This window comes from Castor canadensis, chromosome 2 (assembly GCF_047511655.1).
Source record: "Castor canadensis chromosome 2, mCasCan1.hap1v2, whole genome shotgun sequence".
NCBI lineage: Eukaryota > Metazoa > Chordata > Mammalia > Rodentia > Castoridae > Castor > Castor canadensis.
In genome coordinates this window covers 19,464,888-19,488,193 of record NC_133387.1, presented here as the reverse complement: position 1 = coordinate 19,488,193, position 23,306 = coordinate 19,464,888, and the positions used below count along the sequence as shown (strand labels likewise).

Sequence of the window (23,306 nt, the reverse complement as noted above, 5' to 3'; positions counted from 1 at the left end):
AGTATATAACCTATCTGTGTAAGAGTACCATTATCTTTGTGAACTAAAATCAGAATCCGTAACGATATCATGCATTGGGAAAATACTAAAGACAAGGAAAAGCTAAGTGTGGACTAAGGAGAAAATTAGGAAAGGCCACTGCTTAGCCTGATGTCAGAGCAACATATACTTCCATGTTCATTTTACGTCCTTCCATCTTTATAACAAAGCATGATCTAGCCAAAAGGACGGATTAAGCAATGTGGAGAAGGAACAGTCAATCAGGAGACATGTAAAGACAGTGAAAGAGCATCTGCTCAATTTAAGTGAGTTTAACTCTCTAGGTATAAAATGAATTGTATCACAGGGTATTAACTCTCACAGATGAGTTCGTTAAGAGGCATGCCATAAACAGTAGAAGCAACCTGCTTAGAATTAATTCTTGGGAAGATTCTGAAACAGATCAGGAGGTTGATTTTTTTTTTTAGAAATGAATATGATATGCTTATCTACCTTTGTTCTACCTGCTTTTCTTTGGAGGCATTTCTCTGGCAAATCTAAGTAGCATTTTGGCAAGAACCTCAGCTCCCTTTAATTTTGAAACTAAACAGGTAGTCATGGAGGTAGCTATTTTCAACTGGAAATGTCTTCCTTCTATATCCTGTGACTTTCTTTCTTTCCTTTTCTGCCTGCCCAAATCATAGACTTTGCAGCTAGCTTCACGTCTGTTCCACTGACTTATCAATCCCAAAATAGAATGGAATGAGTAATCAATGAACCAAAATGTATTTTCATAAAGAACCAATCATACCAAAGTAATTTATTCTTTGGACAGGTTTCTTAGCATTGTCAGAACATAAATATTTCTTTAATTCAGCAGTTTCTGCTAAGTTCTCTGATGATTCCCTTTTGGGGATAAGAAAAGGTTAAGTATGGTATGAATTTATACAGAACTTAAGATACTGTGTTAGCCTAAAACTCTCCATTATACTGTTGGTTTGTTTGACTCCATACCTTTTATTTTACTTAATAAAACCCATGAAGTTCATTTAAATATGCAAAGAGCCAGTTCTACAGATGAATCAATAGAAACTACACCTATTCTTAAATTGAAATTCCTACATTCTTCACGCTATTTACAGTGTTATTAATAACATTTATCTGTCATTTTATATCGCACAGTCCTTTATAAGGCAAACTTGCAAGATGGGGATATAAAAAACAAAAGAACAAAACAGGATACACTAACCACACCAAATCCAATCACTTAAAGTATATAACCTATCTCTGTAAGAGTAACAGGTATACATTCAGATTTTTAAAAAATGCATTAAGAGGGTGCAGGAGGAAAGAGATCTAACTAACCAGTAGTGAGTACACAAAAAGGTTTAGAAGTTTTACTGAATAGGCTTATGATATGTGACATGACAACTGGTACAGGACTTCTAAAAAGGTAGAAGTCCAATACTATGCAAATAGATGTGCATTCTCTAAATTAGCCATGGCATAACCTTGGGCAAATCACAAATGACAACCACTATGAGCCTCAGTTTCCTCATTTACTATTGGAGATAAAACCAATCCCATAAAATGCCTTTACAAAAGGATTCTCTACACATAAATGAAAGGACAAGTATTAGTATTAGTAATGGTTTTCATGAAAAAGTAGATCTATTATTGGATAGCATGTGAATTCCTATATTCAAGTGTGAGCTTCACATTTTAAGAAAGGTAAAAATATATATAGAAAAGAACTAGACTACAGGGATAATCAGTATCATGCTACATGTGGAATGGTTGAACTGGGGGTATCTGCTCTATATCCAGAAGTCCCACACAAGTGGTAACTGCCTTCACGTATTTGTCAAACTGCACCAAAAAGGTACAAATGGGAAAAGAGGAAAAGATTCAGTTTTGGTACAGTTAACGTACAAAAAAAAATGTTCTTAGCAGTTACAAGTTGTCCTAAAGTGCTCAATACACAGGACTAGCAGGGTGGCTCACATCTATAATCCCAGCTACTTGGGAAGTGGATATAAAGAGGATCACTGTTTGAGGCCACCCCAGGTAAAAAGTGAGACCCCCCATTCTCAACAAATAAGCTGGGAATGATGGCACATGCCTGCTGTTCCAGCAACATGGAAGGCATAAATATGGGCAGGTCCAGGTATGCCCAACCAAAAACGCTTGAGACCTTATTAAAAAAATAGCCAAAAGCAAAAAACTGGGAGTGTGGCTCAAGTGGTAGAGTCTACCTAGCAAGTGTGAGGCCCTGAGTTCAAATCCTAGTATTGCCAATAAAACAAAAAATCTATAAAGCAGTTAGCAGGATATATAAGGAATTCTGAAAAAGCAAGTATTTTGTAGAGGCTTTCTGAACTGTGTGTGCATGTGTTTCAGGATGTTTTGAAATATAGATTTGTGAGTATTGCAAATGAGGAGTAAGATGGTAATGAAAGTGTTCTTAGATGAAATTTTAGATGAAAGATTGGGGGGGGAAGGAAGATAATAAAAGCCAAGAGCTAAGATTTCTGGAACTCAGATGTTAAAAAAACAAAAAAAACCCAAAAGGAGTATCAAGCAGTTGGGAGGTTGTGGGGGAGAAAATCTTAACACAACAGAATCAAGAGGTAAGTTATAACTCATGTACAAAAATGAGTCTGATTAAATGCTTCCAAAGTCAAACCCTAACATAAAGCAGATCTATGCTCTGCAGGTTCCAAAAGCAACATTAATACCCTCAACCATCAACTTTCATCCAATGAATGTCTAGTATTTTCTCTTCAGGTTTACATTCACATTAAATATTTGGCTGCCTTTGCAAAAATTCTCTGATGTTAGGTGTCTATTGAAATTCTGATTTCTGATGTTCATAATTTTCAAAACTAACAGACTTCCAAATTATCTACCAGGTTTTTGTTTTGTTTAGTAGTACTAGGGACTGAACTCAGGGCTTCGGGCTTACTAAGCAGGAGCTCTACCGCTTGAGCCATGCCTCCAGCTGAATTATCGAGAATTTTTCTAAAACTTCAAATCCAGTTCTTTACTGTAGTTTGATTATACAGCCCACTTTTATTACAATAGTGTAGATGAATCCTATAAGCACAGCTCCTATAAATATAGAATAATCCTGTGTTTAAATCAGACACAAAAATCTCCAAATAAGACAACTGAAATTATCAATTTTTCCAAAACATGATTTAATTGACAAATTCTTCATACCTCAGCTATGAGGTTCATATTTAGAAGGTATTTTTAGGCATTAACATGGTTTATTTATTTTCAGAAAATGATATAACTTCATACTAAAACTAAATGAAACAGATATAGATGTAGTCATGGTGATAAATGTTTTCAATGTAACAGACCAATTATACATCTTTAGAAAGTCTTTTTCTACAAGTAAATACAAGCCAAGAGATATTTGCTAGTTTGTTTTGAGATTGGTTTTTAAATAAATGTGTTCCAAAACAAATAAATATATACTGAAATTTAGCTACTTTAGTTGTATGAAATGTATGATTTAAGAAAAAAAAAAGATTGGAGGAAATTCTCAATGCAAGGGGCCAATTTGAAAAGGCTAGATACTATTATTCCAAATACAAGACACAACAAAAAGGCAAAACAAGGGAGACAGTAAAAAGACTAGTGATTACAAGGGGTCAAGGAAGAAGGGATCAAAGAGGCAGCGCAGAGATTTTCAGGTCAGTGAGTCTACTCTATATGACACTATAATGACAGATACATGTCATTATGTCCAAACCCAAAGAGTATACAACACTAAGAGTGAACCCTAATGTAAACTATGCACTCCAGGTGATAATGGTGCATCAATGTAGGCTCTTTAAAATATCACACCATTGGAGGATGGTGATAATGGAGGAAGCTATGCATGTGAGCGGGGGGCGGGCAGGGAAATCTCTTTATCTTCCATTCTATTTTACAATGACCATAAACAACTCCAATAAATAAAGGTCTATTTTAAAAAGTATTATTTTGGTTTTCCTTCCTCTTTGCTAGTTACTCATTTACTGGAGTAAATGAAAACATTTCTGTTTCCAATTTTCAAATGATGTCTAAATTTAAAGAGAGTCCTCAAATGTGGAGAAACTTCAAAGCCCTGGTGTTGACAACTTACATTGCTTATGCCACATAGTTGGCTTATGCCACACACACACGCCTAGTAAGAATCTATCCTTCCCAGCCCTACAAAAGATGATACTCCTGTGGAAGATAACAATTCAAGACTCTGATGATGCCAAAGATTTAAATGCTCACCACCAGTCCACTAAGTGCCCTTGGTTTAAAAATCATTTTCATTTAAAATATGTATTTATGTAAGTGTTCATTCAAGTGTTCATTCTTAGTTATGAGTTAGCTGAATTTGGAAAAGATTGCTGGAAATAGCCTTGACAGAACCAATTCTCAGACAATGTTGAACATTACTTCAAAATAAGGCAGGAAGGAAAGAGGGAAAGAAGATTTAGATGAATACATTTTTAAAATATAAATCAGAAACTGTAACTAGCTTTACTGATTAAAACTAATATTTTAGTGAAAATTCAATTAAAATCAATTTGTTTGGAAGGTTTTGAATTTTAGTTATATTGTTTAGAAGTATTAAGTTTTTTTAAAAGAGTTAATCAATTTAAAAATGGAGTAAACTAAGTAACACCAAAACCTTCCAATGTCAAAAATCTTTACTAATTCAACTGTTTTTTGTTTTGTTTTGTTTTTGGAGGGGGAGTAGTACTCTGGTTTGAACTCGGGGCTTCATACTTGCTAGGCAGGTGCTCTGCCATACCTCCAAGCCCTTTTTGCTCTGGTTATTTTTGAGACAGGGTCTCACTTTTTGCCCAGGCAGGCCTAGAGCATGATCCTCCTATTTATGCTTCCCAAAGCAGGCTGGTATGACAGGTGCATGGCACGCTGCCCGGCTAGATGGGGTCTCTTTTTTGGCCCGGACTGGCCTGGAACTGAGATCCTCTCTATCTCAGCCTCCCACAGTGCTGGGATGACAGGTGCGTACCAGTGTGCTCCACTTTAATTCAACATTTAACAGTGCAGTGTTGTTTTTCAACCTAATTCAAAACCAAGACTATGCCTTCTGTTTAACTATATTGTTTTGAATTAAAAGGGAGGAAGAGAAGAAGAAAGAGTATGATCAATTAAAATTTTTAAAAAGTTTGGAAATAAGCTGAAGGGCTAGCAGAACTGTTCCTAGGGAGACATGGGGTCTGGCGATTCTAGTAACTGAGTATAGAGACACTGAGTGAATACTTGGCAGTCTGACAAGGAAAGTTCTTGCCTATGAAAAGGGAAAATCCAGGCTTATTTGGATCCAGGAGGGAAATCATGTAGTTAGTAAAAATTAAGATCTAGCTGTGATTTCCCTACTAACTGTGTTCAGTTACATGGAAAAGGAATTTTTTCTTTGTTCTACAAAGGAAAAAGAAACAGAATAGAGAGCTGAACACAAGTTATTAGAATGAGACTCATGGTGATCAAGAATGAAAACCTGAAGGTTTGTTATAAAGGCTGCTTTGTATATTTGGAGAATATTTAAATAATTTTATTAATATATTTAAATAATAACCTACCCTTTAAAATACAGGTAAGGTCTTAAGAGTTTATACAAAACAAGACTGTTTAGACTAAATGTTATACTTGTCTAGGAAGAGAAGACTATAGTTAGGTTTAATACTGAACAGTTTTTAAAAAGTGAAAAAGAAATACACCTGGGAACACATCTTACTCTAAAAGGGTATTAGGAGGAAGTAGGTCATATAGATCAGTAATCCATATGATTTTTTATTTTTTTTTTAGTGCTGGGCATCAAATTCAGGGCCTTGCACACGCTAAGCAAATGCCATAATCATTAAGTGTAGTAAACCCCAGCAGTTTTAATACAGAAAGCATAAATAAAACAATGGCATGCAACCCAAAACTCAGTTTAAGGCCACTGAACAACATCCCTACATAGTTGATGAAGTTGTAATACAGGACCTCCTTTACCTTTAGTTGGGTACTCAACTTACAGACGTAATAAAGGAAAAAATAAACCACTTCAGAGTGTCAGATTTTTTGCAAATGCCAACATAGAACATGACTAGGTTTTAAAACATCCCAGTGAAGCTCCAGATCACTGTGTTCTGCTCTAAGATTGATAACAGAGTGTAAATGATAGTACAGTCCTCAAAACACAATCTCACCATATTAGGAAATAGCATTAGGCAACAAGAGTTGATTGCAGTCGGCTTTCTTGATTTTCTTCTTAGAGATGGTGATGGTATTATCATCTTTGAATCCTTGTGGGAGCTTTCCCTGTTTCAGTATGCTGAAAACCACCACCTCCTTGATTGTGGGGGAGGAGGGAGGAGGAACAAAAAAACAAAAAAACTCCAGCAGATATGCTATCATTTTGCAAGGTGTAGCACAGGATAGCTCTTCTTCAAATATGAATCTGAGAGTACTTTAGTGTAGGTGTAATATGTCTTGGTGCCATTACTGTAAGTATTTTTTCATTTTTGTAGTATTAGAGATGTCAGCAATCTAGTGGTGATGCATGCTGGTCCTTAAAGTGCTCTTTGGTACTGCAGAAAAGTCCAGGGTAAATTAAATTCCACCTCTGTTTTACTCTTTATTTTAGTTCTGACATTAGTAATTATATAATTAAGTCTACTTACAAGGTTATAATTTATTTTTTCCCCTCTTAAAGTTACTCCAAGATCACTGGGCCACATTTAACACAAGGCTGACTTGACAACTTACAGATTCTTTGATAACATAGCTGCCAGTTCATGGGTATTTTGAAAGCCTTCAATTCATTATTGGCACTGATTCACAGCTGAAAGCCCTTGACTTGAGAAAACTACTATAGTAATTAAACTGTAAGACACAACATTATTTAGGGAAGAGATATATTCCCAGAATCTTTAGGTTCTTTACTCTACTGAGTTATATGTATGGAACCAAATTCGGATGGTGAGAGCAGGTTAAAGGAACTTTAGATTACTGTTTGAATGTGACTACGGAAAATCGCAATCCTTCTGAACTTTATTATTATTATCATTATTATTTGATACTTAAAAGCATTGTTGAGTGTTATGCCAATCAGAACTCTCAACTTCCAGGACTCTAATACAGACCTTTTTAATTATCTTATCTGTAAAATTTCCCAAAGAGTGTGACATCATTATGCTTCGTAGCAGGAACAATTTGATGAGAAAAAGCTATGACAATCTTTGTTCAGAAAAAAATATAACCAGGGGGGAGTTGGGCACCAGTATTATAACATCATTGCATTTAAACACTCTTTGCTTTCTTAAAACAAAAGAAAAACTTTAAAGACAGAATAAAAATACACCATTGATTCTGAACATATGAATTAATTCAAACAGCAGTAATAAATACATGAGCAGTGATAGAGAAATGGCCTGAGTCTATGTGCTCTTCTATATTCACTGAGTGGAGGATTTATCTGAAAATTATATAAAACCTACATACCCATTACACATATTCAATCTCACATGCCAATGTTAGTTTATTTTGGCTAAGTAAATCTTTCTTGCATAATGCTAATTAAGCATCACGAAGAGAGTAAGTCTGTTATTACTACTTCAAAACTATTCAGATGATTTTTCCTAAAGGAAAGAAAATCTTCTAAGAGACTTGTGCCTTAACATCCTTGCTTTTTTGTTGTTGATTTTTAGGCACAAGGAGATATAAAAGTTGCTTCCCCCAAAATTTTAAGTTGAAGTAGTACTGCTGTTGAGAAATATGGAATATTTTAAGGCTTAAGTCTTTTAAGCCTTACTTTTAGCCTACTGGGTAAAATATTGGGTGTCTGGGTACAGCCATTAATACATAGTCCCAGTAAGGAGGGATCAAAATTCTCACAGGTTATTCAGTCTTTTTACTTTAACACTGAAATAATTAAAGAACAGAATTGGGTCAGTAAACTGTATAAAGTCAAATAGTTAATTCTATTATATGTGAATTTTACCTCTATTAAAAAACTAAAGGTGCTGGGTACATTAATAAAAGAGTTTATAAATTATATTGGGGGGAACTTTGAGGGTATTGCTTTTGGATTTGTTTTAACAGAACAGAGGGTCTGAGTACCAAACAGAAGCAGGAAAAGACATATTCTAAGAACAGTATGTTCTAGGATCAGTTTGGAGCTTCTACAAACCTTTGTAATAATTGTCAACAAGTGAAATGCGCTATAAGTGAAATCAATAGTTGCCTTAGGAGGTGTGGTCAAAAGGAACCTGGGCAAAATGGATTGGTTCTCAAGCAATTTCAAGCTGTTTCATGGAGCTTCTAGGTACTTTAGTCCAATTTTTAAGTGGCTTGAATTACTCAGGCTTACTGCCTTCAGTTCTAGGTACCTAATAGATTTCAGCTAGATTTTGGTATAACTCAAATCCAAGACCATGAAACAGAATGAATCTTGAATTTTCAAGAGTGAATCTTTGAAACTACCTCCAGACTAAGGTACCAAATCAGTTAAAGTAGCTGACTAAGGTATGACTAGCAATGTAAGGTGACTACACTAATACTCATGGAAGCAAATCACAGACTAGAAGGGAGGAGCAAGGAGCACTGGCTTATCCATCAGTGTGGTTTCACAAACATAGTATTCTTAAGCAAAGAATTATACTCCCAAACATTATCACTTTAAATGACAGAGCTGCTATCTCAGCTGACACATATGGAAACAAGTGTAGATGAGTTTAAAAATATTTTAGTGACAGGAAACTAAGGTTGCTTCCAAACTAGGTACATTCACTGCTAATTAGATGAGAATATGTATATGAGTGCAAATATATACCTTCATCTGTGCCCTATTACAATTCAGCAACTTTTCATAAAGGTTACATTCTAAATATACAAAGTAGCAAAATCTAAGGACCAAGAGTAGATTAGCACAATAATTTATAGCTTTTTATTTATCCACATGATACATTCATTCTCTTTTGGGAAAAATTACCAAAATATTTTTATAAACTACCATAGTAGATTAAAATGCTTAATTTCTCTTTTTTCCTATTCTTCACTAATATACTGATGTTAATTTTAATTTGCTATGTAAATCAGACAGAATGGTCAAAACCAACTATGTGAGATACTTTGCCTTCGTAAGTGGAGAAAACCTATGGGTTGCGAGCTTTCTGGTTTACTTCTAAGGTTGGGAGAAGTTAGCTCACCTGTAATATGGGCTCCTCAACTACCAGACTCATTATGTCCCACACCTACTTCCCATCTTAATCCTTCATATCATAAGTAACACTTCTACCAATCCCTTGCATGCATTGGGCTTACTTACACCTGCCTCATCTTATCTAGGGCTTTTCCTAGCTCCAGCACTCCCCCTTCCATGTCCTCCTAACATCTCTTCAGATCATTTCAGTTCTTAAGAAACTTGATCCAGGCAGTACCATGCTTTCTACAAGTTGCTTTCATATAGACTCACATCATACTTTCAAAAAAAACAAAAAAGACTGGAGGAAGAGATTCTAAGGAATTATAAAAGCAAGCCTTCCTTTTAACTTCCATCCCTTATAAGACATCTACCTACCATCCTTTCTCTGCTTTTCACCTATCATTTGGAACTGAGAGGCCATCACATTGACACTGTCATTTGTCATTCCTTTAACAACACTACTCTGGTTTTTCATTATCAAATCTACTTTTTATTTTTTTTGCAACACTGGAGTTTGAACCCAGGGTCTCCTGCTTGCTAGTCAGGTACTCTTACAATTTGAGCCACTCTGCCAGCTTACAAATCTAAAATCACTGAAGTCCCACATGGCTCACACCACTGGTTCACAGAAAACTGCCTTAGTGGTCTCTTCTTGACTACAACATTAGATATTTCAATGTTGTCATCTTGAATATTTTTATGTCTTTATCTTCTTCACCTTCTACCCAAGCTCTTACTTGCTTTTTCCACTCCCGATGCTTTGTGCTAAACTAAGGGATATTAAAAAAAAAAAAAAAACCCACATGTATTTGAATTCTAAAAATTACTGAGCAGACCTATATCGTTAGGCAATTTTTTTTTTTTTTTGGATGGTACTGGTGTCTGAACTCAGTGTCTCATGCTTGCTAGGCAGGCACTCAACACTTGAGCCACTCCACCAGCCCTAGGAAATTCTTTACTTCAAATGCACTTCTAGGTTTATTCTTATCGGTTTAATTTAATCTTCCCCCTTTTGTTGGACAGGCTCCCAATTCTACTCTTCTACTCTCATTCTCAAGCAATAATATATTCTGGTAATTACTGATATGAGCCCCTTCATCTATTCTCATTTCTTTCTCCAATCTTTTCAATGCTTTGACAAATTAGAGAAAGATATATCCTACCTCTCTAAAGCTAAACCACTTCACCTCAAGAGCTTATTTCTTCCTTCTTGAAGACGTCTGTTATCCTGCTAAATTAGCCATCTTCTCTTCAGTACTGTCAATCTCTTCCTCAGTTGGTTTTATATGCTCCATCTTTAAACATTCAGGTTTCCACCCTTAAAGTAATGTCTAAGATCTACTACCTTTCTTGTTATCATCTAGTTTTCTTTCCCCCTTTCTTGACAAATGTCCTAAGTAAGTAGCTATCCATATCCTTATCATTTACTATTAATTTTAGGAATCTGGCTCCTATTCTGGATCTTTTTTATGAAAGTTGTATTTTAAAGGTCACTAGAGACCCAGGCAAACCTAAAGGCCTTTTCTCATATCTTATGCTTTCTGACTTCTCACAATTTCTTCTTCATCCCAACAATTACTGTTCTAGTTCAAGCCAATACAATGTGTAATAGAACTTCTAACTCGTTCTAATTGCAATAAAATATATTACCAAATTATTTTCTTAAAATGCTACGATCAAGTTACATCCTTGATAAAACCATATAGCTCTTCACCCCTATCACATCAAGAGTAAATTCTTTTCCTAATTTACAAGGCTTTAAGAACTTATCCCAGCTTACCTGTAAGGACCCATATAACTCAGGAGAATCTTATCTCCTCGCTGTCCCATTTTCTCCCAACCCCTAGAAATTTCTCCCTCTGGTCCATGGCTCAGTCCTTCTCCTTTATTGTATTGACTTCTCCCTGCTTTCATCTACATTTAGGTCATCTTCCAAAGTCAAAAAGTCTCACTTTTTTTTTTTTATGAAACTGCTCTCTGTATCAACTAATAACTTCTTAAATTCTTTATCTTTACTTCTGTACCAGCATGGCATCTGATTGCTCACTGAATGTTACATGTATGTATGAAGACCTGCATATATTATTGCCACTTAACCAGCTCAAGAAGGTAGAGTAGGTACACACACACACACACACACACACACACAGAGAGAGAGAGAGAGAAAGAGAGAGAGAGAGAGAAGAGAAGAGAAGAGAAGAGAAGAGAAGAGAAGAGAAGAGAAGAGAAGAGAAGAGAAGAGAAGAGAAGAGAAGAGAAGAGAAGAGATAAGAGAGAGAGAGGGAAAAGGAGAGGAGTAGAAAGAGATAGGGAGAGGGGGAGAGAAAGAAAGAGGGAGAGAGAATTAAATGACTTGATAATGCCAATTTTGGGGGGGTATAGGGCAGTACTGGGGTTTGAACTCAGCCTTGTCCTTGCTAGGCAGGTGCTCTACCTTTAGCTATGCCTCCATGCCTCCAATACTTTTTGCTTTAGCTATTTTTTGAATAGGGTCTCATGCTTTTTGCTGGGGGCTGGCTGACCTCAACCACAACCCTCTTGTTTAGGCCTCCCATGTATCTGGGATGAAAGGCATACACCACCACAACCCAGTTTATTAGTTGAGATGGGGGGGGGGTCTAACTTTTTGGCCAGGCTGGCTTTGAACCGCAATTCTACTGATCTCCACCTCTAGAATGACTGGAATTACAGACATGAGCTACTATGCCCGGTTACTTTACCAATTTTATGGAATAAAGACTCTGTGTGTGTGCCTGTCTACATACAAACTGTTTTGGGCTTTTATCACTTCTCTATAAGATTAAAAAAAAAAACCCAGAAAATACTGTATGTTAATTTCTTAAAGTCAATTAAGCAAATCTGGGAAAACTTCAAGACCAAAACCAAAAAACAAAAAAATCCAAATCCTTACAAAAATCAACATTGGATAAAATGTCTCCCAGTTTATGTCTGCATAAATAACATGAGGGTCTTCATTTTCATTCCTTTCTCTTGGCTTTTTGGGGAATGCCTCAATTTGTGTACCTCCCTATAGACCTGTATCAAAGCAAAAGAGAGCTTAGGCAGTCTTGAAGGTGCTTGGAATTATCATACAAACAGGAGCTATGGCCACAGAAATGCACACAGAAAAAATGCATCAAAGTTGTTTACTTTAAAGGAACACACATAGAAGGCTCTACTTTAATTCCCATAATACTAAGAGTAAGAGCCACAAGCATTTACATGCATAAATTAGAATAATTAATGTATGTTTTTCCTATTAAGGTTTTTGTTACCTCTCCCCAAAATATCATGTATTTTAAATTTTGAAGTGTAAACATTAAGTACCTTTTATTGCCATTGCCTGACAGATGAATAATGAAATGAGTCTAGGCTATTATGGCTATTGATGTGATTAAAATAAATCAAGAGCTGACTTGGTAAAAAAAAAATAATGTTAAATAAAACTGCCACTGAACTGTTGTCCTTGATGATAGGATCTGTATTTTATTCAATCTTGTATTCAGCTTTGCATCCCTCAAGATCTAACTCAGGTTACTACACAGACAAATGCCCAAATAGTTAATTACCACTTTGTTGAAATAAGGGGAGACTATACAAAAGTATACCACCTGAAAAAACAAAATGCAACAGCAGAATGAAAAGGAAATCATTATTTTCAATGGAATCTTTAAGAAAATAAAGAGGCACTTCACATAATATAACTAAAATCATTCAGTACTCTATTACCTACAGTGGCACCAAATTCACTTTAAGGCAGCAATTCTTAATTCATTTTTTTCCCCACCCTTGGAGAGGGGAAACCATTTATAAATCTTGTAACTATGAACCTTCTCTCCTAGGGAAAAAACGGACATATGCACATATACACAAATCCACAATTTCACATGTACCTGCAGAGTTTGGACTCCAGGTTAAAAATTCCTATGGTAAGGAAAAGACTAGTCACTTTATAAAGGTTAGGTATATAAAAGTGTAAGAGTTTCCCTTGCCAAGATGAATCATACAGGAGTTCACAACAACAAACCTGAAGCTTTACACTTCTTTCTTCTGGCGGTACCAGGGGTTGATCTCAGTGCTTTGTCACATGAACCATGCCTCCAACCCTTCTACTTCTGCTCTGTTTTTCAGACAAGGTCTCTTGCTTTTGTCTAGGCTGGCCTCAGACCATGATCTTTCTACCACTATCCCAGGAGCAGCTGGGACCACAGGCTTGTACCACCACACCCAACTTGCTTCTGAGATAGGGCCTAGCTAAGCTAATTTTTGTCTGGGCTGGCCTTGAACTGAAATTCTTCTATCTCCCACTCCCGAGTAACTAGGATGACAGGTGAGCATCACCATGCCTGGCCAGAATTTCTTATTCTTTACCATCACTTTGGTTACAATTTGCTTACTACATGAAATGGTACTTTATTTTATGTAGTATATAATTTCTTCTGTGCTTTAGTGTAAAATTATGAATGGCTTTCAAGACTTCTAAATAACCATATTAAATAAAATATTAAGTAAGCAAAAAGGTGACACCTTATAAAGTTTAGAAATTACAAAATGACTTATAAGGTAGTTTTTAACCCTTCTATGTAAAATTTAGGTGGTGACATCTAAATGCCAAAAAAAAAAAAAAAAAAGCATTCCCCCATTTCCATGACTCACAGTGTGCTTGAAGTAGGTAGGGAGTAGAAGTAGGCAGGGAGACAGTTTTGGGAATCTATCAGGACTCTGGGCAAACTTTTGGACAGTTTTTCTGTACAAGTGTGAATGAGAAAGAGGAAAAGAATGAGTAAGGAAAGAAGCCTTGTGCAACAGGTATATCTCCCACCACCAAGAAGTGAGTAAATGGGAGCTAATCACCTGGTATGGCCTTGTAAGAAGATGTAGGCAATGGAAAGCTAGCATTGAGAGCTGGAGAAAGCCAACAACACTACATGGAGGCAAAGTTTTGTTCACAAGACCCAGGGGCTTTAGTTCCACAGAAGACATAAGCAAATTCTTAGCCTTTTGCAGTTAAAATGAAAGCTATAATTAAATTAAGCCATGGTCAATGGCTGAGGTTTAATTAATCTACAACATTTTATTGGTATTTTCTGAAATGGTGATTTGTTCTTACAATGTTACCTTTAAATCACTTCTAAATAGAAATTAGAGATTAACATTTATGCTGAATTTTATAAAAATGATTTAAATGTCTAGATAACTAGCTACTTCTGTATTCTCAGTTGCCAATCAAAGGATATCTAAGAATAGGTTTGGTTTACCCCACTAAAACTCAGGGTAAAGCCACTCAATTTAGTACATTATAATTAATATAAAGTAATCAGATGTTAGAGAAGGAACCTTGAAAATTCCAACTCCATATAAAATTAACATCATCTCCTAATAAGATATTTTATCATTATTTAAAATCTTGACTTCTTGGTTTTCACAAAATACCCCTTTCATATATTTTTAAACAAATTAAGGCATACCTTTTCATCACAATTATTTTTTAAAATCTCAAGGGAAGATCTGACTTTCACTTTCTTCCCAGATGCTTCATTTTGGCAGAGTACAGTCATGTTTTCTAAATCTGCTTTTATCCACTGCTTAGAACTAAGTTCTGTTAATTTCTTTTGTTATCAGCTTTGAAACTATTTCAAGAAATTTTATATTACCAAAAACATCACTTTACATTATGTCCTAATAAAGTACTATTCTTTGTGATTAACTGAAATTATCTATTACCATTTACATGCCCTAATGTTAGAAGACATCTCTTCTTTTCCATTTTAGTCTCATTCTGGCCAGGTAATTATGGTCTTATTATCACAGGTCAATTATTAAACAATAAAATTTCTAAACAAATACTCACTGAACTACTATTTGCTCAAAAAATGTTATACAACTGTATCCGCTACTCACATACAATGTTTATCCCGTATTCAAGTTTCTGATAAGTCAACTAAAAGTTGAAATTTTGTTTTTGAGGCATTTCTTGGCATACTAGGCAGTGCATTAGAAAAGAGATTATATTGCATTTAGGGCATAATAATTATCTTTTAACCATCTATGTATAATTAACAACCATTCAAAAAGAAAGTGCAAATGTGCAAATGAGAGAAAACAAAACAGTTTCTACACATGTAATGCATAATATATAATATAAATCTAGGCAGCTAAACACAATTGCTGACAACATCCTCTAAGTATTAAATGACACCATCAATTTTGTTTTATATGTATTCTTTCTTCTCAAGTATTCAAAGAATGCAATAGACATTATCTTCTTAATTTTCAAAAATTTCAAAGAGTAGATTAGGATATTTCCATTTTTTCACAAATCAGAAAACAAAGAACTACCATTACCTTTGCATATTTTAAATAATAGAGCCAAAATAAGAACAATTCTGGCTAATCTCATCTGGGATCTTAATTAGTACTACAAGTTTATTTGTATGAGTTAAAAATAGTATCACTCGTGAGAAACAATGCCAAAATTATTATGCTAATAAATTATGTTAAGGCCTAATGAAGGAATACTTCAGCAACTATGAGGTAACACGCTAGTTGTAGGCAAGAGGAACTTTATATTGGCTCTTTTGGGTGTATACATTAAATGCAAAATCAGAAAGGAATCATGCAAAAATCCGGTTGCCCATGCAAGCACCCCAGAGTCTAATCCTCTCCTCTCAGTTCTGTTGTCAGGCCACAGTAGTGTGGAGACTTGTAGGCTGCTGTCCTTGTTGTAATGAATGGGAAGAGGCTGACAGTGGCATGGTCGAAACCTTCACCTCTTCTTCCCCTGTGGAAAAGTCAGTCATGGTCTAGTTATGGGTGACTAGAATTGTTAACAGTCCCTTTATAAATGATTTCAATATTTGGAATACTGATACATATATAAAATACATGCTTAATTGTTGGAATCTGGATGTGAAAACAAGACATGAATTTTAAAAAATAAACTTATCAAGTACCTAGAAAGTAGTTCAACTCTAAACACACTCTTAATTTTAATACTATGTCACAAGTAAGATGAAAATAATAGATTGATTACAAATATACTACCAAAAAAAAAAGGGGGAAAAAAAAGACCAGAAAGCCATTCCTTTCCAAGCCAATTGGACCCCTTTAAAATATAGATACTCCTTAATGGTAAATAATATTTTATGAAAACATTAAGACTTGATTCACCAGAGTGAAAAGCTAATTTTTGAAAGAAAATTATAAATCCATGTTTAAAAGGCATAAGTCATATATTAGGAAAAAATTAAATAACAGATATAAATATTAACTTAGTAAACTTACAAATAACATCTGAAATTTAATGAGTACTTTGAAGTAACTGGGAAAATAGTAAAATGCTAACAATACAATAACCCAACTGACTGAAAGTGAAATGACTACTTCTAGGTCAGAGAACTATACATGAATGAGATCCATTCTCTTAATGATAATTGGTAATTATTTCAGTTATTTCAGTATAAGTGAGTTATTTCACACGTGACTCAAAATTCAATTAAGTCACTGAAAATACTTAACACAGAAACAAAGAAAGTTTAAAGAAAAATGCTCTCTCATAAGTAAAATCTGAATTAAAACACAAAAGATCCCAAGTGTAAACAATTTAAATATTTTTTAATTATATCTTCAAATAACATTGCTTACAGACTTACACTTACTATTATTTATTTTCCAAATAATTTTTAGCATTATGGAATAAAAACATCTTGGCAGAAAATTCTTTGAAAAATAAATCTGCAAAATTTCATTTGGAAAGACACCTTAACTGACAAAGTGTAGAAAAAAAAAAAGTCAATCCATAGAAAACCTATTTCATAATTTTTCAATAAATCAGCAAAGTTCCTTAAAAAAAACAAGCAAATAGCAAGGAGGCTGTACACAGCAATTTTAGACTAGATTTTTTGATAAGTACGTAGTAAAATAAGGGCTAAGCAAGAGACTGATTTTTATCAAGTCAATAAACTTTGTTCTATTCTGTTTGTGTTTACTATAAGCCGTATCCCTGAACTGAGCCAATCTGTCTCAAAAATAGGTACTACTGATAAAAAGGGACTCGCAAGAATGTGAGAGCAAAAATCAGTTACTACGGGAAGAAAGCCAAGTAAAAGCACCTGCCAGTGATCTTCAGTTGTGAAAGAGAGCATCAAGTACTGTACTGGAAAAACATTTCCATTATAAATTGTTGTTATCCTAATTCTACTGCTACTACTACTTGAATGTATAACATTAAATGAATTATGTAAGCTTTCTGGAATACAGTTTTGCTATTCCTAAAACGAAGGAATTGGACAAGATTAGGTCACTTTTCAGAACAAAGGCACATGGTCCCAATAATAAAACAACTAAGTGGATTTGCCATTAACTGTCCACTAATCAAAGTTCCCCCTCAAGAATATTTATTTCAAAAATCCTCTTGAACTTAGCAAACCAGATGTACAGCCCAGAAAATGCTGCTAAAAAGATTTCACCTAATTAAGGAAATAACTAATTTTAAACCTGAAAATGTTTTCATTTAGACAAAGGAAATGAAAGCTGAATTTCTGTCAAACCTCAGGCAACTATTCTTCCCATGACAGGTTTCAGATATATATGTATTGTAATACTTAACTTAAACCAAAAATTAAAATTTAAATACAAATATATAATAAGCATACATGGTATCTGTATCTATCACCTTTGATTTGCACAGATAGGTCAGGGAACACATTTTGTTCCCATATAAAATTAGCTCAGCATACTAAGTATATCTTAGCATTTCCTACTGAAACAATATGTAGTCTCCATTGCTGAAACATTTAACGAACTACCACCCTAGATAAGGTCCCATGATATTAACTAAGATACAAAGTTGAGCCCCTGAAAATAGTTCAACTCAAGTACATCTAGAGATAGGGGAGAAAAAATATATTACCTAAGTAAATTGCTTCAAATTGGACATAGTTAAGATGTATACAGTTTTCCAGATTTTTACTCTATCATTTATAATAGTTACTGACAACCCTAAATCATCTACCTACAATTAAACAACTATTCTGCTTTCAGACTTCCTTATTAGCACATTCATTCATAAGCCATCCAGTATTCTCCTGTGACTCTTGATAACAATTTAAAATATTTTGGTAAAGTAAAATTAAATTTCTCTAGTCTTCAAAGCTTTAAAAATAATTTAATAATAAGTTTAACCACAAGTCACCATTTAAATACCAAGCAAATATGGATAGCCAAAAACTGAAAATCTAAAATAACAAACTCTCCTCCCCACCCCTGCCAAATACCACATACAACAATTCAGAACCTAAAATTGGTGACTTAATATTTAGCATCTCTGAAAAAAAGTTTTAATGCTTTATGGTGGAGTATATGGCAAAAGGAAAAAAGAAAAAAAAAAAACCCACAAGATAGAACTACAATTTAATGCCACATTTAAAAACTAAATTATCTATTTTAAATGAAATTTCAAATAATATGAGGACAACTACACTCACAAATCAGTGATTTCTCATTACCAGAGTGGCATTTCAAAATATCTATTGGCTTGAAACACTTAGGTTAAAACTGCTCCTTGGTACTAATGGACAACATGATGACTAAGAAATTGTGAGAACAGATAGTTTATTGAAGATGATCATGTAGTAAGTACAAAATGAAGACAGCTAAGAACTAAAGTCCATGCTGTTTGCCTCCCTGTCAGAACTCCTCATTTTCTTATTCATTGTTTCTCTACAGTTTAAAAAGTGCCTCTTGCTATAGAAAGCATTTCTACTTTTTTTTTTTTTAAAGACCCAATTCTACAGCTTCTTAATGCAGTAACATTCTAATGTCTGTCTCTATGGCCTCTATCAGGAAATTTCCATCAACGTAAAAGGCCTTCTCCCCTACTGTTAACCCAAATTCAAAATACCACAGAACAGATCAATTCCTATTTCTTTAATGAAGACTCCCCCAAAATTACAGATGTCTCTCAGATTCCAGTACCATAATATGGTTACCAACTTCATATAACATTTTAATTTTATCTTTTCAAGTACAATCTCAACTACTTGGAAAAAGTATCCATACTTTATACTTCTTTTGTATTGTCCATATGGACTAGTTCATTGTTGAACAATTAGGAGCCAAAATATAGCCTGTTAAAGTTAGGTTTAATACTTTATTTTTATATGTTTAAAATATTTAGGGGAACTTAACTAACTTTTAATGTTATGATCAGTAGTAAGATATGCTAGTAACTAAAATGTCACTTTCTAAATGATTAAAATAAAGCAAAAAACAAAATTACGTTCTAATATGCTATCTTAAATGGAAGAGCAGAAAAAGGTATACAAAATTGAACACTCAGTATTTCCTAGGTAGATATTGCATAGAAGGAAAGAACTAAAAAATGCCACTTTGAATTAACCACCTACCTACCATAATCAAACGAATACCATGAATCCCATCAATGTGCAAACCACATTAGGTGCTCTCAAATTTATGTAAATTAAAGTCACTTTATCAACTGTTAACTTCACTATATCCACAGCAACCAACGAAAACCTAGCTACTTGCCTAGAACAGAAATGTTGATTCTAAGGAAAAACAGCCAAAGAATTTTGGTGAATCACTGTAAACACATCTTTCAACCTTGCTAAAAACAAGAGAAAGAACACCTTACTGGTAAAAGCACACTATTTTAATAAGACTATGTCATGTCATATTTTAAAGGCCATGACAAGGAACAAAAATAAAATTATATAAAGTTTGTAATAGAGTGGAAGACTGTTACTTGAAAGCATCAGGAGAGGAACAAGCTCTTTTTTACATGTCTCTAAAGCCCAAAGTAAATAAGAACATTATTAACAAGAATGGCCTCCTTAGAACACACTTCATCTAAAAACTGCTATATAGGATCTTAAAACCCAAAAGGTTCTGAAACCTTTAAGGGTAGCAGTACAAAACCAGAAGTATTCTGGCATCAAAATTGTATTAACTTATATATACCTAATACTTTCCCCAGAAATAAAAACATAATACAGCCTAAAAGGGTATCTCTCCTTGAACAATTTTTTTCACATGTCTGACATTATGGTATGTTTATAAAACATTAATAATCAGTCCTCATATATGTATATGTATAGCAATGAAAATAAGAAGCTGTGATAAGCAATTAGAGAGTGGCTTTATCCCTCATGCTCTCAATAATTATTAATTTTTTTTAACACTTTACTTTTAGAATGTGAAATGAGAATCTGTACTATGGTGTTGGGCTTTCTAACACCATAATTTCAGAGCCCATTCTTTTTCTTTTTGCATTTATATACTATATGAATGTTTGGCAACTATCCTATTAAGCAAATGCTTTCAAACAATACCTAGGTATAATACTCCACCATCCTTATAAAGCTCAATATTACAAGGCATCCATCCAATTAAAATTTTTTAATTAGGATAAAGACTTTAACTTTTTTTCATAGAAATTTCTAAGACTAGTAAGTACTTTGTTTATTAAACAGTTCCCTCCCTACCCACCCAATAACCTGAAGGCATGAGTTATTCACAAATTCTCAAAGACTTTAAAAGAACCTACCTGCTATAGGGATCCCTCCCAGACCTGTGTTGTGCTGTGGCGGGAGATTCAAGTCCAAGAAATTACTATTTGAGGTGGGGTTTGCTGTGTGGTTCAAGTGCATGATGCTATTGCGTGGAAAGGCCATCCAAGGATATCGGGCTGCCTGGCCTGGAAAACTGAATGAATTATAAACTGCTCGGTGCTGCTGAAATTGAGGGAACCTCTGTGGCAAGACTGAAAAGGTACTATTAAGAGAGTTGGCATTTGCAGGTGCTGCAGGATGCAGGAATCCAGAGCCTGGACCTTTGGCGGTTGTAGTGTGTGAAGAGGAGTTCTGAAGAGATGTGGGCGAAAGGGAAGGTTGGTCTTGGACGGACAGTTCCTTCTCAATCAGGTCTGCTAAGGCTTTTCGAGTAACATCAAAGGGATCAAAACCCAAGTCATCCTCTGGTTGTTTAGAAGAACCAAAGCCAAATGCTGCTTGCCAGTCTGTAGAGGATGACACTGGGATTGTTTCTGTTGGGAAGAAATATAGTAATGAATATAAAATAAATAGTTCCCTTTCATACTTCATGAATATCTACGCTAGTAAAAGTTAAGCATGTCACATTATGAATTAAAACAATAAGCATGTCACATTATGAATTAAAACAAATACATGCAAAATCTGTATGAATTCTTATCACTAATCTCAAAAGGCCTTGTATATTTCTGCAGCGATTTCATTCTTAAATTACTAAATTCAAAAACCGAATGATGAGGGCTACAGGTGTGGCTCAGTGATAACGCTTGCCTAGCATGTACGAGGCCCTGGATTCAATCCCTAGCACTGCCACAACAAAACAAGAAAATCCACAACTTTCAAAAAGGTAAAAGCATTGCTCTTATGCAAATACAAACCATGTCAAATATTTTTTTTAATGGAAATGGCTAAAAAATGACAAACTAGCTCTGGAGTGGTGCAAGCGGTGGAGTTTGTGCTTAGCTTAGCAAGCATGAGGCTCTCGGCTCAAACCCCAGCACAACCCAAAGAAAAAAATTAAAAAAGGACAAAATATAGTTTTACTACTAAATAACTTGGTTAACTGAGATAGGCATATTAAGTTGTATCACACGATTACAAAACTGATGAAAAAGATAAGTCCTTAACAATTTCCAGAGAAGTAAGTTTTCGTTACTGGGGAAATGATTGAACCACTGATTTCTAGTAATTTCTAGACCACATAACAAATTTATCTACCATCTAATTCTATGTAGTTTAAATGTTTTCATTTTTAAAAGATGGGAACAAAGGACCAAAAAAAAAAAAAGAGTATGTAAGAGCCTAATTATTAATACTAGGTACTGCTGTTACGTACCTGATGTGAAGAGGCTCTGTGGTTCTGGTGCTGTAGGCCAGTCACTGGATGTCTGTGGAGAGCTGGGAAAAGGGGGAAGCCCACTTGGTATAGGGTTGGGATGGCGAAAATTGTCTGAGAATAATGACTGTGACTCTGTTACTGCCCCTTCAAAAGGGGACCTTGCACTGTGATTGGATGAACTGATGGGGATGACTGGATTGGATTTTGATAAACCAGGTGGTGGTGAAGGTGTATCACTGTTAGGTATCTAAATAAAAAAGGGAAAGAAAATAATGTAAGTTTATACATTTTAGTAAGACACAATTTAAAAGGTTCACAAGTAAATATACTAGAATAACGGTCTTAAACCAGAGAACTGAAGAGTTTTTAATGAAACTTGGAGAAATTCAATTAAATCATTAACTTACACAAGTACACTTTTTAAAAAACTAATTGCCTGGACTGGTGATATGGCTCAAGAGGTAGAGTGCCTGCTTAACAGGCTCAAGGCCCTGAGTTCAAACCCCAGTACCACTAAAACAAACAAACAAACACCTAACAGCTTGAAAAAAACTAAACTGATCTCCTCTTCTTTTATAATCTTACTCCTCTCACTTTACAAACAAAAGAATATTTCTCACTCTCTGAGATTTTATGGCAGTATTTTGCTCGAGAGTAAAAACCTTCCAGGAGCTGAAATGTTTAATTAGTAAGAGAGTGACCAACTCTCATGTCTAGATCCTTTGGAAACTACATGATTTCCAACATTTCAGTTCTCAACCAAACTGAAAGAAGATCTAATCAAGTTGTTCTCAAACATTCACCAAAAAATAAGGACTGTGGCGTGGCTCAAGCAGTAGAGTGTCTGACTAGCAAGCATGAAGCTAGGAGTCCAATCCCCAGTACTAACAAAAAACTACTATTACGGGAGCTGGGATATAGCTCTGTGGTAGAGTACTTGTCTAACATGAGCAAGAACTTGAGTTCAATTCCCAGCACCAAAAAAAAAAATAGTGATGATGAAAAATCTATATATGACTCCTAGGTATTTAATTCAGAAGGAACTCAAGGATTTGAGTGACGGTGATATAACACTCCTTCTCCTCCTCATGTACATATTTAGATAAATGGTCTGTCTCGCACTTAAATCTTAGGAAAATGAAAAACATGACCAGAATTGTTGCAAAAATTGTCTCATTTTATCAGTACATAACATTCACCTACGGACACA

The 23,306-nt window shown here is 34.7% G+C and overlaps 1 protein-coding gene across 7 annotated transcripts in view; it reads right to left on the bottom strand.

The window, feature by feature from the left end:
• Cnot4 (CCR4-NOT transcription complex subunit 4) overlaps positions 1-23,306 on the bottom strand; it is a 117,121-nt gene that overhangs the window by 9,777 nt on the left and 84,038 nt on the right. For 5 of the 7 annotated variants that reach the window (XM_020182916.2, XM_020182918.2, XM_020182917.2 and 2 more), the window contains 2 exons: positions 22,094-22,343; positions 20,754-21,251 (listed from right to left, as the gene is read on the bottom strand). In XM_020182916.2, coding sequence (XP_020038505.1) covers positions 20,754-21,251; positions 22,094-22,343 — 748 coding nt within the window. Of the gene's footprint in view, positions 1-11,095; positions 15,969-20,753; positions 21,252-22,093; positions 22,344-23,306 lie in introns of those variants that run through there. The other 2 variants (XM_020182920.2, XM_020182921.2) reach the window with 1 other exon arrangement.